This window comes from Aulonocara stuartgranti (assembly GCF_965226115.1).
Source record: "Aulonocara stuartgranti genome assembly, chromosome: 23".
In the NCBI taxonomy this organism is placed as follows: Eukaryota; Metazoa; Chordata; class Actinopteri; order Cichliformes; family Cichlidae; genus Aulonocara; species Aulonocara stuartgranti.
Genome location: NC_138958.1, coordinates 11,049,736 through 11,068,412, shown reverse-complemented (window position 1 = coordinate 11,068,412; position 18,677 = coordinate 11,049,736). Strand labels below are relative to the sequence as shown.

Here is an 18,677-nt window from a genome sequence, read left to right as displayed (position 1 = left end):
TATGAGCTCAAACATTTAGTAAAACAAAACTGAGCAACCCACCTAATGCATCAACCAAAAAACAAAAAGCAATACAAAAACTGGACACATGGATGAACACAACACAATGATACCTTAGTGACTGTTCCACAAGTATTTCGTCTTTCCTTTGAAGTTTGCAAGACAGCAGTTAAAAATTCTTTAAAGAAAAATGAGTTCAATTCTACATGACCAGTGATGTTGTAGACAAGCGAATAAGGACTTGCAATTATAAGAAATAAAAGCTTTAATAAGCATCTTTAGGAAGATAAACAAAAACTATACTTTTAACACATTTTACCTTATTTTAAGGGTCAGGTAACCATGTAATTAAAATAGCATGATTTCATAATCATATAGTACACCAGTGCTATGGTAAAGTTCTGTGGGTGATCTGCTTTTGGTAGTAAACGGTAAGAGAGATGGATGTTTTAAACGGGGCTGAAAGATGGGTACCCTGTGACAGATTTTTCTGTTTCTGACAATGGAGCTCACTAAATCCTGTGCACGGGTATTGCAGCAGTGATGTAAGCACCACAGGCATAGATACACATATACAAATAGAAAACACAGGGGCAGAGAATAAACACCTAATACTTCTGAATGTAAGCAGGACAGCTTGAAGTAATTAACACACATGCATATGAGATACTTCAATTTAGGGTTTTAAATGGCAGTGACAGGTGATTATGCACTAAAATGTTTGGTCTTATGAGTATAACATTATATTGATTATAGTATTTTGATTTTCCAATATATAAGTAATTGTCAGTGGCATTTATATTAATCAGGCTGAACTTTAATCATACTTTAGATCAACCTGTTTTACTTATTGTTTCATTTGTGCTTTGGTTTGGGAAGTTGTTTCTTTACTGATCCTTTCCTCTCTTCTGTTATTAGACTTGAGATATGACTGCTCTATGTTGTTGCTGTTCACGCCAGTCAATTCTATAAGACATGCTGTGTAAGTAAATACGACAACAGTTTGGTCTGAATTTCTTAAAAGATTATATCTCACAAACTTAGTTTAGAGGGTCCACATTGTCTACACTGTATATAGTGAAGTCTGCAAGTTTTTGAACAGGGAAATTTGCTTCTGCAGATCATCACAATGAAAAATTTTTGTCCATGTTTGCATATCCCTTTTTAAAAAACTTGTTTTCATGACATTATTGTGTGTCGGTGGTCAGGGCTATCCAGACTGACAAGTGGGACATTGAGTGTCACCTTTCCGGTGGGGAGGGAGCCTGAGATTGTCTAAATTGAGGTCTGTTCTATAGCAAATGCAGGAAAAAAAATTGTTAAGAAAGGAAATAAGTTGGTTTTCTAAAAAATATGATTGTTTGCTTGTGGACCACCAGGACAGATGAGTCCTCCGTCACAGATAGTATGGTCAGTGAGGATGGTCACCTGCACTTTTAAGGCCATTACATCTCTAATCCACATCCACTGCCACTGTACCTAAGGGTAGTTGGGACAATGTTAAAGACTTTCTTCTGCACTTGCATGTGGAACACCTAAATCCATGACAGTCATTCAGGCAGTAATACCAGGCCTGGAACCAAGCAATCCTTAAAATATTACAACATACCAAGCTTCTGTGTTTGAACGCAAAACAAATGTTTTGTTTGATCCAAAGACAATAAATACATTTATACTGATTATATAAGTAATGTAACTTGCAAAACAAAGTTGTGGAAAGCCTAAACTTGGATTCAGAATAACTAAATCTGAGACTTTTTTTCATTGTAATATTATTACAATGATGGCAATGTAATTGTTTGTTGTTCAGCAGAGTCCAGTATGTTTGCTGATATACTTTTTTGCATTTGAAAATAAAAGTTGGGCTGATTTTAATACCATTACAGGAAGTGTTGTTAATTATTATTTTTGAATCATACTTGCATACAGTATAACATTAGTATAAGCGTTGTACTAGACATTTCAAGGATAATAAAACTGTTTTTTAATCACATTAAGTTACCACAAATTGATTTTTAATTTAGTAGAACTTGAAATTTTAATCAGTGGGTAAACAATTAGTATGACACAGTCAGTCAAATTATTCTTGGTACTGTATACTTGCAATGAATAAGTTGTTCTAACATAGTTATCTTAAGTAAACATTACTAGTTCTGGGAACTAATTAGACTTTATAGTGTATTTGAAGCTGATGGTGTCTCTGGAGTCGCGGTGTAAGATCCTTCAGAGGCTTGCAGTTGTGCATAAACCTGCCATTCAGCCATCCCTAACCAATACCCACAAGCAGAAGCAGTTGCAGTGGGCCCAGAAATGCATCAAGATTAATTTTCAAACAGTCTTGTTCACTGATGAGTAGTGGATGGCAACCATGTCCCAACTTGAGTGCAACATCAGCAAGGAGGTGGGGGAGTCATGTTCTGGGCTGGAATCACGGGGAGAGAGCTGCTAGGCCCCTTTTGGGTCCTGGAAGGTGTAAAAATGGTCAATTATATAGAGTTTCTGACTGAACACTTTATTTATGGTACAAAAGGAAGTGTGCATTCTGTAGCAAAATTATCTTCATGCATGACAATGCACCATCTCATGCTGGAAAGAATACCTCGGTGCCATTGGCTGCTATGGGAGAAAAACTAATGCTGTGGCCCCCATCTTCCCCTGACCTTACCCTTATTAAGAACCTGTGGAGCATCCTCAAGAAAAAGATCTATGAGGCAGTTCACATCCAAACAGCAGTTGTGGGAGGCTATTCGGACATCTTACAAAGAAATTCAAGCATAAACTTTTTAAATATTCACAAATTCAATGGGTGCAAGAAATGTGAAGTTTATATCAAAGAAGGGGTCCTATATTAGCATGTAATTTGACCTGTTAAGATGTTTTTGATTTAAATAGCGTTTGGTTTCAGTAAATATGACCACCCTAAAGCTGCAAATTGAAGAAATAACAGCTTTCAATTCTTTACAACCAATAAAATGTTTTTAAACTCTGTTGTGCATAATAATTTGGAACAGTGCATTTTGAGGTTTTTTTTTTCTTTTTTGCAAAAACGTAGATATCATTGGGAGGTTTTGAATAATGCAATTTGAATTGTGCTCTAATGGCTGATGACTTGAAAATTATACAGACTGCCATTTGTATCAACTATATTATTTACATAATAATTTGGAACGCAGTGTGTTTTCAGGCTAAGATTTAAGACTTTTCAGCCATTAATATCTACGCATGCTCACAGATTTGACACATTTACAAATCTGGTTACACACAAATGGATTTCAACATGTACACATTTATTTCCACGCAGACCAAAATGCGCACACACATTGCTAAAACAAAACCATGTTAAACCACCTGTGGGTGGGTGCGACTATGATTTGAAACTGCACCTCACATGACTTCCTGTGAAAGGAGGCTCTTTCACGCAGACGCTTTGACCATTTGAAGGAAAACAGAATGTAGGCTACATAGTAGTGATGGCCAAATGAAGCTTTCCGAAGCACTGAAGCTTGTATTGAAAAACGGTTCATTACTCGAAGCTTTTCAACACAGTCCTCTCTGGTGACATCTGGTGGTGAAAATTTTGAAGAGCAGCTTGAATCTGCAAAATAAAACGGACTGCTCAATCATCGCTGCTCACTCAAGAGTGGAGTTCTCTCTGATATTGGTCCACCGTTCCGTTGCTTTGAACATGTAATTGGTTTTGTTTTCTCGATTGGGGGGCTGAAAAAAATGTAATGCGTATTTGCGTAATACATTTTGATCAATAAACTTTCCCTATTTAAACATGCACTATGGTGGCCTTTCTTTGCTCATAACTCCTTGATGTTGGTAAATACAATAAGTGAGCAATATATATAATATACATATGAGAATGCACAGCACATTATGGAGTATGCCCCTGCTGTGAAGTCCTGCCTCCATCTACTTGTCGTTTAATCACTGGACAGCTTGACAGGTTCATACAAAATATTAGATTAGGCCAATTGTCCTATACATATTTTTGACCTAGGGGTGGGATTGATTGTGAACTGGAAAGGGAAAATGCTTAGGAAGCTGAGTAGGGCTGCATCGTCACTGATTTGTAGAATCATTTTGATTCGATACAGGATCCGATTCAATTTGATTGGAATCTGGAAAGTTTTGCCTCAGTCAGAAATATTACAAGTCTGATCATTTAACAGTATATATCCATAATTTCGTATCTATTAAAAGAAAGCTGACACATGTGAGACTTAATTAGAGATGTAAACAGAGAGTTATGAAACCTGCAGCTGCAGAAGCCAGCGAAGAAAAAAGAGGCAAACACAGCGCGGACCTGACGACACATCAAAATCTGACTCTGACGCGTCGGGTCCGCGCTCTGTGTTCACGTTTGTATGCAGAATCCGTAAACCTGCTCCCAGTTACTGTTTTAGCTGCATGGTGTTTGACGACATGTTGTGAGGTTTAACCTGAGATGCTGGCGTTTCAGGCATAATAACGTTAATTTACAAATCGACACGGGATTTTAATGAATCAATATCAAATTTAGCATGGATTGTAATCAGAAAGGCGATAATCAAAACCCACCCCTAATCAAGAACTTGCAAAGTAAAAACATGCTCTATGTCAGGTAGCCCTTTTGTTATTTACATTTAAAAAGAGGATTCGTGTTACTGTGTGCTGGCTGAGTCTGTTTCTTTTCTTAGAAATAGTTTCTCCTGCCCTGGAGAAAATCCACTTGCATGGAACAGAAGAGGCTGTGGAGTGCAGGAACTACACTGCAAGTTGGTAGATATGCAGGTATTCCTGGGTCCTGCAGACTATCACCTAAAAACAATAAACAAAATGATTTTCTAAACTGTGTAGCAATGTAATGTACGTATAGTGTCAAATACATTTTTGTAGTCTTCATTAGCTTTAATTCACATGGAAGTGTTCCTAAAGTCATATGCTGTAATGATATTTACATTATGAAAACATGATTTTGGACATTTCAAGTTTTTCACTTCGGCAGATAAAATGAATTGAGCAAAATCAACTCAAAATATTCCCACACGCCAGAACGTCCTCTCTTCCTCGCTGGCTCCATATCTGTCAGTGGAATGATCACCTCGTCGCTATCTGTCACCATCAACACACTCCACGAATCCCGTGGATGATTCACTTCCTTATATCTGTTTGAATCAGGTACCGAAGCAGTTACGTGCGTAATGAAGCTTCGGACGTCACTGGTCACGTGACTTTTGCCAAACGAAGCAAGCCTCGACACAGTGCTTCTGAACCAGTGTGTTGTTTTTTTCGACACACGCTCCGGAGCGTCAGCTTCAAGCGGGCCATCACTACTACATAGTACCTCCGTTATAATGACCGTGCACCTATATTTGTGCACACAGTAGACGCCATCATATTTCATATTCACTAAGTCGACTGCCAAAACGAAGCCTGAGGTGAGAATTTTGTTTATGAATTTTTTTCTTTTTTCTATGTTCCTGTAAATCGGCTAAATGTTTAAGTAGAGGCAAAGAGAATCATTCAAGAATGAGTTAGTAGATATGATTGTGCAAAGTTTTAATGTTTAGAAATTGTTAAAAGTATCGTTTTTAATGTGAGCGTGTGCTCTTTAACTTTAAACCGAGCTACGACTCGACGGATTGTCTTATTATTAGGGAGGGGCTGTGCAAATGTTATGCTGACAGCAGCATTCCAGCCAGATCCGACATACAGCTGAACTTCCAAAGTTTCTTATATTAGATTCTAAAGGAAAGTCTTTAAACACACTGAAACGGTAATTCAACACCGAAATATTGTTCACTCGGGGAGTTTTTCAATACCAAGTAGCAGAGGTGTGGACTCGAGTCACATGACTTGGACTCGAGTCAGACTCGAGTCATTAATTTTATGACTTTAGACTTGACTTGAAAAAATGTTCTAAGACTTGTGACTTGACTTGGACTTTTACACCAATGACTTGGGACTTGAATTGGACTTGAACCGGTTTACTTGAAAAGACTTGATATTTTACCCCAAATATAAAATTTAACATGCATATTATATAGAGATTGAAAATGTGACGTCATTCACGGGTAGAACCGCAAAGGATTCTGGGAACTCGTGGCAAGCGGTACTAGCGCACGCAGGCTTTCAATTAAAATCAGTCACACAGCGATAAAAAGAAACACAAAAATGTCAAGAAGCTGTTGTATTATTAACTGCAATAGCCGGTCGCATGACAGCCACGGGAAGCCGACGGGTAAAGAGATCGGTTGTTATCGGATTACATCGTTGAAGAGAAATTGTTCAAGCCATGTTTCCGAAGTAACAAAGACGCGACTGGATTGCAGCCATTCAAAGATCAAATATAACGTCCCAGAACCCTCCAGCTCACAGGTTAATCTGCTCCAAGCATTTACACGAAGGTCAGTGTTTTTTAGTAGTTAATACGTCATTTTCATAACATAATTGGTGATATAGGTTACAAGCAAGTCTGGCGCTGAACAGAAATTGTCGCGCTATGCTCCTTTATTTATTGTGCATAAATAGTGAATTGTCCTGACACAATATTGCGTTTCGCTTCTGTTATTATGGTACATTGACAAAAACATATGCTTTTATTCACAGGATAAAACAGGTTTTTTGTATCACTAATTGCCCAGTACGATTACAGCATACAATATTATTGTCACTGCTACATTTCTGTGATGCTACCAGAAATTATTTCCACTACTAATTAATTACCGTTGAGCTCAAAGGTCCTATTAATAAACGGTTAAGGAATGTGTATTTATGACGACGATTTGTGAGACTGGTAAACTTATGATACGTACGATGGTCTTTCGTTCGACACGGTGCGTTTCAAGGTCCTGCACCCATCTGTCGGTAAACTGTACCTGGGCTTGTTGCAGAAGTTACTAAACTTCATGAGTGTGTGCACTCACTCCAAGAACCGTATGATTATAAATATGCATATAAATATGCTACGATGAGATAGCTGACTTCATCTAACTAGCAAATGTTGTCCAGGCTATGTTGGTGATACAGTGTTTTTTTAATGTGTATGATATTTTTGTCATGCGATTTTAAAGCCGGTCCTACAACCGCATCCAAGAATAACATGCAGCTTATCTCAGAACTGTCGGTGAAAATTATTCTTGGAGCTAAGTTTAATTGAGCTGCATTTTAAAGAGGTGCAATTTCACAATTTGTGTATATTTTCTAAGTTCACTATTTTGTCATGTGTTGAGAAAAACACAGATTTTAAAATTACATGGTCTAATATTTACATTTAGCATAACTGCAACATTATTTTTTCGTTTTTTTTTTTTTTAAAGACTCGAAAGGACTTGAAATTCAAAGTTTCAGACTTGTGACTTGACTCGGACTTTTACACCTTCTTAAAAAAATACATAATTTAATCCCTTGGTGTTCAGTGACTTTTACAGAAAGGCAAGCAGAGAGGATCCTTCAACATCCATATCGTCACCTTTCTGTATTCATTCCTGGCTGAAGAATAATTAAATAATATTACTTGTACTACTTGTATTGTTAAATAAATATACCGTATTGCAAAAAAATATTTCCTATTAGTAATGAGGAGTGGTGGAGGATTTTTTTTAGAACCATTCCTTTAGTAAAAGAAGCAATAAAACACTTTGAAAACGCCCCACTACATATAAAACTGTATAACTGGAAAATTATAAATAAATGAACAAAAAGTAAAATACTCTGCACAAAAATTTCATCTTTATTGTATAGACCGATATTACTGCTAGATGTTTACGTTTGAACCCATTTTAAATACTAAATTCTGTTTAATGTCCAGCATCATATTCTGTATAACCATGTTTGTAAAATATATTGATAACAAAAACATGACAAGTGAATTAAAAGATTTGCGCAGTTTGTGAAATGGTTGACTGCTAACGGGGAACAGGTTTATCCACAATGAGCTTGATTCATTGCTGGTCCAAAAATGCTGAAAATGCTCTTGCTTTTCTCCCTGGATTAAAAAAATCTTCGAAGTTAGTTTTAATCAAATCTGAGATTTTTTTTTAAAAACTAGTATAACACATTTCTACAAAATATACTAACCTGAACTAAGGTTCAAACTAAATATTCAATTAAAAATATACCGACAGCTCCAGTAAGACATTAAAGTAAACGAAAAAATCCAATTATGAAGTTTAACATTAATCTCAGCCAAGTACACTCAAGTGTGCTTGTTGAAAATACTCCCTTAGGTCGGACTTCCAATCTAAAAAGTCCAAGAAGCCCCTACAACTCCAACATTACAATCCAAGATAAAACTCACTAAATGAGCCATATGCTGAGCACTGACCAGACTATTGTTGGGTTCTTTGTATGAGAGAGAAGACGAATATGCTCAAAGTTTAAATCTTGAAAATTTATTATCACACAGTTAGAATTTCAACTTAGTTTTTAAGCTGTCTGTAAAGGGACTGGAGAGACAAGAATGCCACACCCAAGCAGTAAACACTTTTATTATGAGACACCAGGGGGGGGGATGCTTCCCTCTAACAAACACGCCGTATTTATAGCTTTGTTTTCTTGCAGGTATTAGAACCCCCCCTACAAATTCTCTCTGTCTGTTAGTGTCAGTGTGTATAATTCTACTATCAATGCATATCTTTGTAGTATAAAAGATAAAACATAAATGTGTGGTAAAAATTAAAAGAAAGATAGATAAGATAAGCCGACCCTGAACCACTGAAAAGGCACAGTATTTATACTGGTACACAACAGGACAGAAGGGTACAACACTCAGTGGAGGGTATGGTTTTCATGTGGTAGTTAAACCTTGCTTTTCCAGCTTTACTGTTGGAACATTATCAACTCGAGTGATGGCACTCCCAGCTCCAACCTTGGACTTCTGAGGCAAATAGACAGCATTACTGCAGCATCGTATTACTTCCTGTTCCTGTTTCAATGCACTGTGGTCTTCTTGTCGTTTAATTTGTGGGGCTTGATTAATTGCAAACTTTTGCACAGAGACAAATTTTATAGTGTACAACCCAAATTCCAGAAAAGTTGAGACATTCTTTAAATTTTAACAAAATGAAAACTAAGACTTTCAAATCATATGAGCCAATATTTTATTCACACCAGAACATAGATAAAATAACATGTTTAAACTGAGAAATTTCCTAATTTTATGCTTCCTACAGATGGTTGAAAAAGCAACAAAGTTAAAAAGATTCAGTTGGAAGAACATTTAGCAAGTAATTGAAATTAATTGATATCAGGTCTGTAATGTGATTAGCTATAAAAGGAATGTCTTGGAGAGGCAGAGTCTCTCAGAATTAAAGATGGGCAGAGACTCTCCCCAGAGAGTGTGTACAAAGATTGTGGAATACTTCAGAAACAATGTTCCTCAAAATCAAATGGCAAAGGCATGGCAACTTATATCATCTACACTGCACAACATCATTTGTGTTGTCAGATTTATGCGGCAGCTAGTTGGGCATCACCGCACACTTTTGTGCGGTGTTATCGGTTGGACGTTACAGCCTCCCTTGGCTCATACTGTCCTTTCTGCTGGGTCTACCACTCACTAAGGATGTGGTGGTCCAATTCTGGTTCGGTGGCTGCTCTGTTCTGCGTGTATATATGTCCCATACTTATGTGTTGTACCTCGTTCCTCTCCTTCAGGGAACAGAAGTTATAGACATAACTATTCGTTTGTTTGTACCTTCTCTCTTCAAGCCTCCGCTGTCTCACACTCTCCCTCTTTCTCCTCCTGTGTCCCTCACCTCTACATCCATCAGTCAGTCCATCAGTCTGGCTGACAAGCCAGCCAGGACCAGGCTAATCAGCTGATCTCTGGATTAAAGAACACCTGCATTGTGTAGCTGCTGCACTGAGGTCCAATTCCTCAATAAAAGTAACAGTTCCATGGCAACAAGGAGAACAAAAACTCTCTCAACCCACATGTTTAAGAGAAAGCTATTAAAACAAACTAACATTCTAAATAATATGTAAAGACAAAGTAAAAAAGAATAGCCAGTGCACACATTAATATTTGCCATTTAATTATTATTAGTTATCTGATAGCCACATCAGCCATTTTTTATTATTATTATTAACGTAGCAGCTAACAGACTGTACTTGGATAAAAGATAAATAATTGCTGCAGGCTGGAACGGGTGGAATATTGAGCCATGAAGGAGTGAAATATGGACACATAGAGATGATGTGGTTTTTTTTCTCAAATTTAGGTGATCCAAAATGAACCAGTCAACAACAAGAAAACCACCTCTGATTGAAAAATGGACCACAGAGGATGTTCACCAGTGGCTGACGGCAGAGGTCAAAGTTCAACAGAGTTGTGCAGACAGATTTACTGAAGAGGAAGTGTCGGGGGCATGTTTAGTTTCCTTCGATAAACAAGACATTTTGGAATTGGGAATAAAACACGGTCCTGCTGTGAAAATCACAGCTTATCTGGAAAGTCTGAAAAAAGCATGTAAGCATCAATCAGAGTTCCCAGAATATGTGGAAAAATGGACCAAAGAGCAGGTGAGCCAGTGGTTAGAGCAGCATGTGAATGTATACAGCAAATATGCAGAACGACTCCAAGAGGAAGATGTGTCTGGAGATTGCCTTGTTTGCTTCAGGAAGCAAGATTTAGTGGATCTAGATGTAAAAGGTGGTCCTGCTGTAAGAATTATTTCAGCACTCAAACAACTGAACCAGAAACCGGAGCCAACTCTGCAACCTATTACAGACCAAAAAGAAGCTGCCAAACCCACTGAACCAGGAAATGCTCATGCCAAAGAAATAAACCGTCCAGAATCATATGAAAACACTGAATCCAAAAGAGATGGGATAGTGGAAAAAGACTCCAAACAGATTCAGTTACCATTTGATAAAACTTCAGAGAAAAAAGAAATTCAACAACCAAAGCCACAGAACACAGGGGTCTGGAACAAAGGAACTGTTGTGGTAAAGTTTCTGTTATTATTTATACACCACACTACATCAAATATTATATACATATTAATATAGCTTTATACAAATGAAAATGAAAAAATAAAAATCAATAAAGCTGTTGGATTCTTAAATATTGCTTTCTTCCAGCAGACCACAGTGTCACCCGATGCATCCAGGATTACTGTGGAGATCGAGAACATCCTTGATGACCTTTTGAAAGTGGATCTTAAAACATTTATTTTTCGTTTAAGATTACACACTGAATCCAAACGTAAACCTATTTGTCAGAGTAAACTGGAGGATAAGGACAGCATGGATATTGCTAAATTAATGACTGACCACTATGGAAGCAAGGAAGCTCCACAGGTCGCAATACAAACTCTAAAAGAGATAAATCAGCTGAAACTTGCCTGTCAGCTGGAAGAAAGAATAAGTAAGTAAGAATCAACTAACTCTTCATTTCATGGTTATGTAGTGGCTGAAGCCTGTTCCTAGTAAGAATGCATTCAAATAATAAAATGTGCAACTTAGGTATAAGCTATAAATTCCTGAGAGCTTTGGGATGTGGTTTAGAGTATAACCAACTGCACTCCTGTAGAAGTACTATAACAATATATGTTGGATGACGGTATGAAAATGTCTACCGTTTCATATTACGCTATTGTTTGTTTCATGGTGTCGCAAAATAAACTAGTTATTCAGCCTGTCTGGGAAAGTAAATGGTAAATGGCCTGTATTTGTATAGCGCTTTTACTAGTCCCTAAGGACCCCAACGTGCTTTACACAACCAGTCATCCACCCATTCACACACACATTCACACACTGGTGAAGTAGTCTCATCATTCTTGACCCCCTGTCTAGGTTTGTAATTTGTCAGTGCCTTTACTCCCTGTCACATTCGCTTGGTATTTCCTGTCTCACAGAGGTGTCCCTGGATTCTCTCTGCATAAGTGCATTTTGCAGCCTTTATTCCTTTATTAGAGTGCAGACCTGGCCCAGCAAGGAGCACTCTGATCCCCTGTCCTGAAAGCCACATCTCAGGCTGTCAGCTGTGAGCGCACCTATGTGGTCATCCAGGATTTCTGGTTGTCTGTTATGTCCAGCAATGTAGCAATCAGAATTATTGTCTGAAGGCCAAAATAAATTCAGAACAGATTTATTTTCCCAAGTTGACCCTTTTGGTGCTGTTATTGAGTCATCAGTGTTTTTGATTAAAAACTGTATTCAGTGAATACAAGCACCACCCATTGTAAAAAACCAAAAAAAAACCTGTGGTGCATCATAAAATTAAGGCACTGTGTGTGTGTGTGTGTGTGTGTGTGTGTGTGTGTGTGTGTGTGTGTGTGTGTGTGTGTGTGTGTGTGTGTGTGTGTGTGTAACTTCCTGCTGATCACAAAGGGCCATCTCCCCTCATCCTGTATATGGATTAATTTCTTTAAAGGGTCACCATACACAAGCATAGGTGAGGCCATAAAGGGCAGGAAGAAAACATCCTTACTAAAAAAGGACACCTAGAACCTCACATGCAATGTGCCTGCAGTTAAACACTTGTAGCTATTGCATCCCCCACCTAGAGACAGTGGAGGAACAGAAAAATATCTAAACATGCCATGTAGGACAAGGTTTACAAATTTAAGTACCACAATGGCAAGATTTAACATACACTCTAACACTTTCTTTTTACTTTGATTTATTTTTCTGTTCATACAGGTCAGCTGATGCAGATGACTCTATCAAAAGAATCTGTGAGGAAAGAAGCAAACCAGGGAGAAAAGCTGAAGACTTTGTTAAGTTGTGGTGGAAACTCACTTGATAACTATGACAAATTTGTTGTTGTTGTAAACAAGAGCAATCCAGAACAACTACATTATCTTCAGTTTCTGACAAAGTTGAAACTGTTCTGCGTGTTAGACTTTGACCACAGTTCTGCTGCCTCAGGTGGATTGTGTCACTCATACAGAGAGTCAAGGGTGGCCAACCTGCATACACCACCACAATTTCAAGGACAGACTGAGTCAGTGATAAAGAACCTCAACCTCTACAAACAGACCAGCTGGGTGTTCTGTAATGGCCTGAACTTGAACAGTGACTCAAACTTGGCGCTGGATTATAAGAACTGGCTCAGGAAATCCTGTAAAGATGTAGAACAGTTAGTTTCATTCATCTGCAACCCTGAAGTTCTCCTCCGTGGAAGATATCTGATCATCTTCCTCCTACTTTCACCTGTGGACACTGAGAAAGACCCAGTCTTTGATATCTACAAGTCATTCATAAAGCACACTGAGGAGGAAAACATCATCAGCGTATGTGAGTCTCAGAGCACATATCTGAAATGGAGGGAGCTGATCAAGGAGAAGTGTGACTTTGACATTGAGCATCTGTCCATAAATGAACTAACCCTGAGTGAGATCAATGGCACCATAATGGCGATGGGACCATTCAGTCAGTCATCTGTACGGCTGCTTCCCTCTTCTGGTTCCAGTACTGTTGTCCTAACACAGAAGGATGAAGATTTATTGACAGCTCTAGATGTTTTGTGTACGAACCAATGTGAAAGCGTATATGATGAAAACAGTTCAGAGTTTCATGAATTTAGAATCAGTGTTGAAAAAGAATTCTACAGAGGTGGCAAAGTGAAATGGTGGAACTTCTACTTCTGTGACAAAGACAAAGAGAAGCCATTTATCAAGCGAGACAAGTATGAGAATGTGATGAAGCTGATCAGATCTCAGTGGAGAGATTCAAACGACATGTGTGTTCTGCTCAACCTGTTTCACGATCCTGGCTGTGGCGGCACCACCTTAGCAATGCATGTGATGTGGGACCTCCATCATGAATTCAGATGTGCCGTGCTGAAAGACAACTCCATGCCCAAAACAGAAGTTGCCATCCAAGTTATTAAACTAATGAAACTTGAAAGTGAGAAACCATCTCCAGTTCTGCTCTTAGTTGATTCAAAAGAAACGGATAATCCTTACGATCTTGTGATCTCCATACGTAAAGCTGCAGTAGAAGAAAACTTCAGTGTAAGTGCAGATGATGCACCAAACTGGAAAGTTATCATCCTTAACTGTGTTCGTTCCCATAGTCCAAAGCAGCAATACAGACAGCACAATCAAACACAGAATCAGTTCATAACTGCTTCTTTGACGCCACAAGAGCAGAAAGATTTTGAAAAGAAACTCAAAGAGCTTGAAGAAACTCATGACAAACCTGAAAACTTTTACAGCTTCATGATCATGAAGAACAATTTTGAACAAAAATACATAAGTGACCTTGCTCATAACACACTGGAGAATTTTGATTTCAGCAAAAAGGAGTCTGAGCTGTTTGCCTTTCTAGCTTTACTGAACACTTACGTGGAAGAATCAGAAATATCTCTCTCTCTCTGTGAGGATTTTTTGGGGATGAAATTTATTCGCTGGAGAGAGGACAGTGTTTTGGAAAGAATGAATCCGTATTCAAACCTTCTCATCATAGACAGGATTCAAGAATCGGGTGGATACGAAGGCCTCCGGATACTTCATCAGACCATTGCATCTGCCTGTCTGGCTGAGTTGGAGAGAAGCTGCTACAAGAAAGTCAGTGAAATTACTATGCAGATGCTTCATTATGATCTGTTCTTCAGTACTTTCGTTGTTAAAAACAGACTGATGCGCTCAATTCAACGAATGTTGATTGAAAGGCAACATAAGAAAGATGGAGACGGGAGAGACCTATTTTCTCCTCTTGTAAACGAAATCCATAACTCGCAGGAGAGACAAACCATCCAAGAAATCTTTGTGAAAGCCTCATCCAGATTTGTGACAAGTGTATCTATTCCTCAGGCATTGGCGAGATATTTGTACATCAATGAGCGTGACTTCCCAGAGGCTCTGAAGTGGGCAGAAAAAGCCAAAGACATTAAAGAAAATCCTTACACCTTTGACACAATCGGACAAATTTACAAAAGCAATTTAAAGTTTAACATGGACAAAGAAAAGCAGGAGAAATCACACAACCCAGAGGACTTGGACACAAACATTAAGATAGCCATCAATGGTATGAAAGCTTTCAAAAGAGCCCAACAGCTGGCAGATAAGGAAGATGAACCACAAGAAGAACCACCTGATGATGACTCAGAGGACTACCCCAGAAAGTCATACAATGTTTATGGGTATGTGCACATGCTAGAAATTGCTTTCTTGGTCTTTGAGATACTGAGCAAGTTGCCTTTCTTTGATGAACACAACCCAATGAAGAAAAAGTACCTGCAGAGTTTTCTTAGGGGAAATAAGCTCAACACTCTTTGTGATGAGGACAATGAGATCACCAATTGGTATGTCAAGATCATCAACGAACACGAGAGGTTTCTTGTTAAACTGAAGTCTGACGTCAAAGAAATATTTGATATCCTTAACTGTTACTTTGCCTACATTAAAGGGGTGTGTGAATTTGACTCAAAGAATCATCAAACAGTCTGTGACCATTTTAAGAAGTATGTTCATCTTTTCTGTAGTACACCTGAAGAAATGACAAAAGAAAAAGAACATCAATCCAATCTCACTTTGAAATTGGATGTCCAGGAACAAAAGCTGTTTCTTGAAAAGAACCAAGCAGACACTTTCTCAGGAATACTGCATTTGGACAAGCCTGCTGAAAAGATTGAAATGGTCACAGAATGCTACGCATTTCTGCAGAAAACTGGCAATCAAAAACAAAATGCACAAATGAAAATTAATTACATCTTGTCAAACATTGTTCTTTACTTTTTGAAACCAAAATCTAAACATGTCAAGAGTTACAGATTCCTTTCTGGTCTACTTTCAGAAACTCTGCAGGAAATAGGACTATGTTATCATCTCCCAGATCCTTATTATCTGGCTCTGCTTTTATTCTGGCCAAGTCCTACAGAGGAAAACACAGAAATCGGGAAATATGTCACAGCCATTCGAAAGTCTTCCCACAAGTACCTGTCCAAGTTATTTAATAAGAGAAGCACTATTGCCCGCTTATACTTAGGAAAAGGGGAAGGACTAAAGAGGCTTGTTTCAAAACCTAAACTAGATGAGAGCTTTCTGCCAAAGATGCCTCGTGATACTTTGGCACAACTTTGGTGGAACGGAGACATATTTAAGGAAAAAGCAATCATCAGCCGCCTCCATCGGGTCAGTGGGACTATTGAGCAAGGAGCAGTGTATGCAAACTATGGTCAACAGAAGATCCTGGTGCGTCCAGCTTGGTTAAGTGGAATCAGAAGTGGCTTTAGCACAGAAAAAGTGTCTTTCTACATTGGTTTTGCCATTAACGGACCGCTTGCATATGATATTAAGTATGAAAACTAAGAGGGAGACATTCATAATGCAGCAAGTGAGCCAAGACACTGAAGTGAGACAAGTCTAGCAGCTGGTATTAGCTTTATCAAGAAAATGTAGAGAAAATGCAAAACAAAAGGTGTATAATGTTCCCTAGTCTTCCCTAACCAAAATAAAAGCAAACAATAGACAAATGTCTAAACTAAGCTCCTAATCCAAACCAAAAAGCCTTCTCACTTCTACTACTGCTGCAGTGTTCGACATATACAGTGTAATATTTACAATTATCTGTTTACAAACCTATTTACAAAAACTGGTGGGCTGCTCACTAACAGACTTTCAGATCAGAGTCCCCACACAAGAATTACTAACAAAGATGCTGTTGATTTTGGAGGCAACACAGGAGCTGGTGTTTATGAGGCTGGTGTCCATCTAGTCAACCAATCCTGAAACCAATTCAAATCAGCCACTCAGCAAACAGCTTTCTCAGCAAATACACTAAATTGGAGTTAAGAGAGAGAAAAGCATATACTAACATATACTGTGATGGGAGGAGCCGAACACAAAAACAACAGACATGATTCTGGATCATAACAGTATATTAATTTAATGTGTTGATTGAATTCAGTGATTTGTAAGTGATATGTATACTCTGTTATGATAAGTTTTTCAGATCACTGTGGTTCTGGTGTGGGATATTGACAAGCCATTTGGAACAGCTTGTTTTACTTATGTAAGAAATATAAAGTTGTTGCTTTTCCTTTGAAAAATATTGCAATACTAATCAGGTAACAGGAGCAATCTCTTTTTTTGACACGATTATTTGATTGTTGTGATTACTATGTAGCGATTTATATTTGTAAATGCTATCACAGCTATGGATTTAAAAATATATAAATGTGTATTTTGTCATTTTTTAATACGTAAACAACAGACAAATCTTATGTGTATTTATAATTTAGGAGGTCTTTGTTGAAACTTGAACATCTTGTTTGATGGGTTAAGGTTATGCACTTTGCAGTGATAAATGTTAGGAACTCTTTAGCTTCATATTCCTCCTGAAACCAAAGAAATGAAATAAACATGAATGTTTATTTTAAAATATTCTGTTTTTCATATTTATATCCAGCAGTAGTTGTGGACTCTCATTCAGAACTCGTAGTGTCTGTATAATTATGGCCTCATAAAATAAGGAAAATCTTTGCTTCTGGCATGATTCATATTTATGTTTCTAATGTTGATAAATAAAGGTTGGTTCAGAAAATTATTCAGGCTTTGTTTTAAAAATTGATCTCTATATCCAACCAGAGCATGTTCTGGTGAGATATACATACATCAAGTCAAAACAGCATCAACTAAACTGTACAATAAATTAAAGTGAAAACAAAATGCCTTATATCTAAGTTTGGTCTTTTTTTTTCCATTAAAAATGTTTATTACTGTATTCCTACTCAAATCCTTTCGCACACTGACGTCTAACTTATAGGCCCACCCTTTGCAGCTATAACAGCTTCAGCTGGTGTGGGAAGTGATTTTTCTGTAGAGGACCTCCAATCCCAAAATGAATTAAATATAATGTAAATGTAAAAATTGAATATGTCAACAATTAATTTGAATTGGAAATAATTCATCAATTAACTATACAACTAATTAATTAAATGTGCATTCATTTCATTGGTTTAATTAATTATATATTTAATCAATTCATTATTTTTTTAAATTTTTTATATTTTTTTATTGTCTGTCTTTTCTTTAAGAAAAGAAAAGCAGGTAAGTCATAAACTCCTTGATATGTTGATATTATGTCAGTAATTCTGTAAGTCTGAAGAATAATGTAAAATGTTCACTTTTTTATAGCACATCATTAAAAAAAAAACATTGCAGTTTCACTAGTCAGTCACAGGAAATGGTTTATGATAGTAATCCCTGCCTGTTGGATGACAGAACAAGAATGTTCCAGTGTACGTGACTAACCCATATAGGCTTAGGCATGTGATCAGCCCAAAAAAAAGTCACATAAGTATTTAGTAAATAATAAAAATAACAGTAATTTAATAATTTGCACTCAGTAGCAGGCCTTTTACTTGCTTATATACTTACCTCCTTACTGCTAAATGGCCTGATTCAGGACAGAACAGAGCTGCTACCCTGAGGCTGAAGTTTCCCGTTTCTGTTTTCTTAATCGGCTCTTTTTTGACATTGTGCTGCAACTGCAAAATTAATACTGTACATCATAATTTAGGGTTAATCTATTTAAAATGTATAATATCAGTAAATAATATTATTGAGCTGATCTGGGGTTTTGAACTTGCATTCTTACATTTATACTGCTTGTATTATTGTGTAGTAATACTTCAGTCAGGTACTGTGCACAGTCTGACTCTGTCATCTCTGACCGTCTCTGTTGTGACTCAGATTTACATGCACACACACACACACACACACACACACACACAC

At 37.5% G+C, this 18,677-nt stretch overlaps 1 protein-coding gene across 2 annotated transcripts; it reads left to right on the top strand.

Annotated features, from left to right (window-relative positions):
* Nucleotides 1-4,656: 4,656 nt before the first annotated feature.
* On the top strand, nt 4,657-17,609 carry LOC309700589 (sterile alpha motif domain-containing protein 9-like). 2 transcript variants are annotated; one of them, XM_082524234.1, is made up of 4 exons: nt 4,657-5,426; nt 10,212-10,938; nt 11,077-11,359; nt 12,637-17,609. In XM_082524234.1, the coding sequence occupies exons 2-4, from the start codon at nt 10,222-10,224 to the stop codon at nt 16,248-16,250; spliced, it is 4,614 nt and encodes a 1,537-aa protein (XP_082380360.1). In that variant the 5' UTR covers nt 4,657-5,426; nt 10,212-10,221; the 3' UTR covers nt 16,251-17,609. The 2 variants fall into 2 exon arrangements, with proteins under 2 accessions (XP_082380360.1, XP_082380359.1); XM_082524233.1 differs by having other exon boundaries at nt 11,074-11,359.
* The last annotated feature ends 1,068 nt before the right edge of the window (nt 17,610-18,677 follow it).

Excerpts from the sequence above, each read along its gene's own strand:
- LOC309700589 (XM_082524233.1), top strand. The coding sequence starts at position 10,222 with ATGAACCAGTCAACAACAAGAAAACCACCTCTGATTGAAAAATGGACC. Across the intron at positions 10,939-11,073 it reads GGAACAAAGGAACTGTTGTG|CAGACCACAGTGTCACCCGA; the intron begins GTAAAGTTTCTG and ends GCTTTCTTCCAG. Across the intron at positions 11,360-12,636 it reads TCAGCTGGAAGAAAGAATAA|GTCAGCTGATGCAGATGACT; the intron begins GTAAGTAAGAAT and ends CTGTTCATACAG.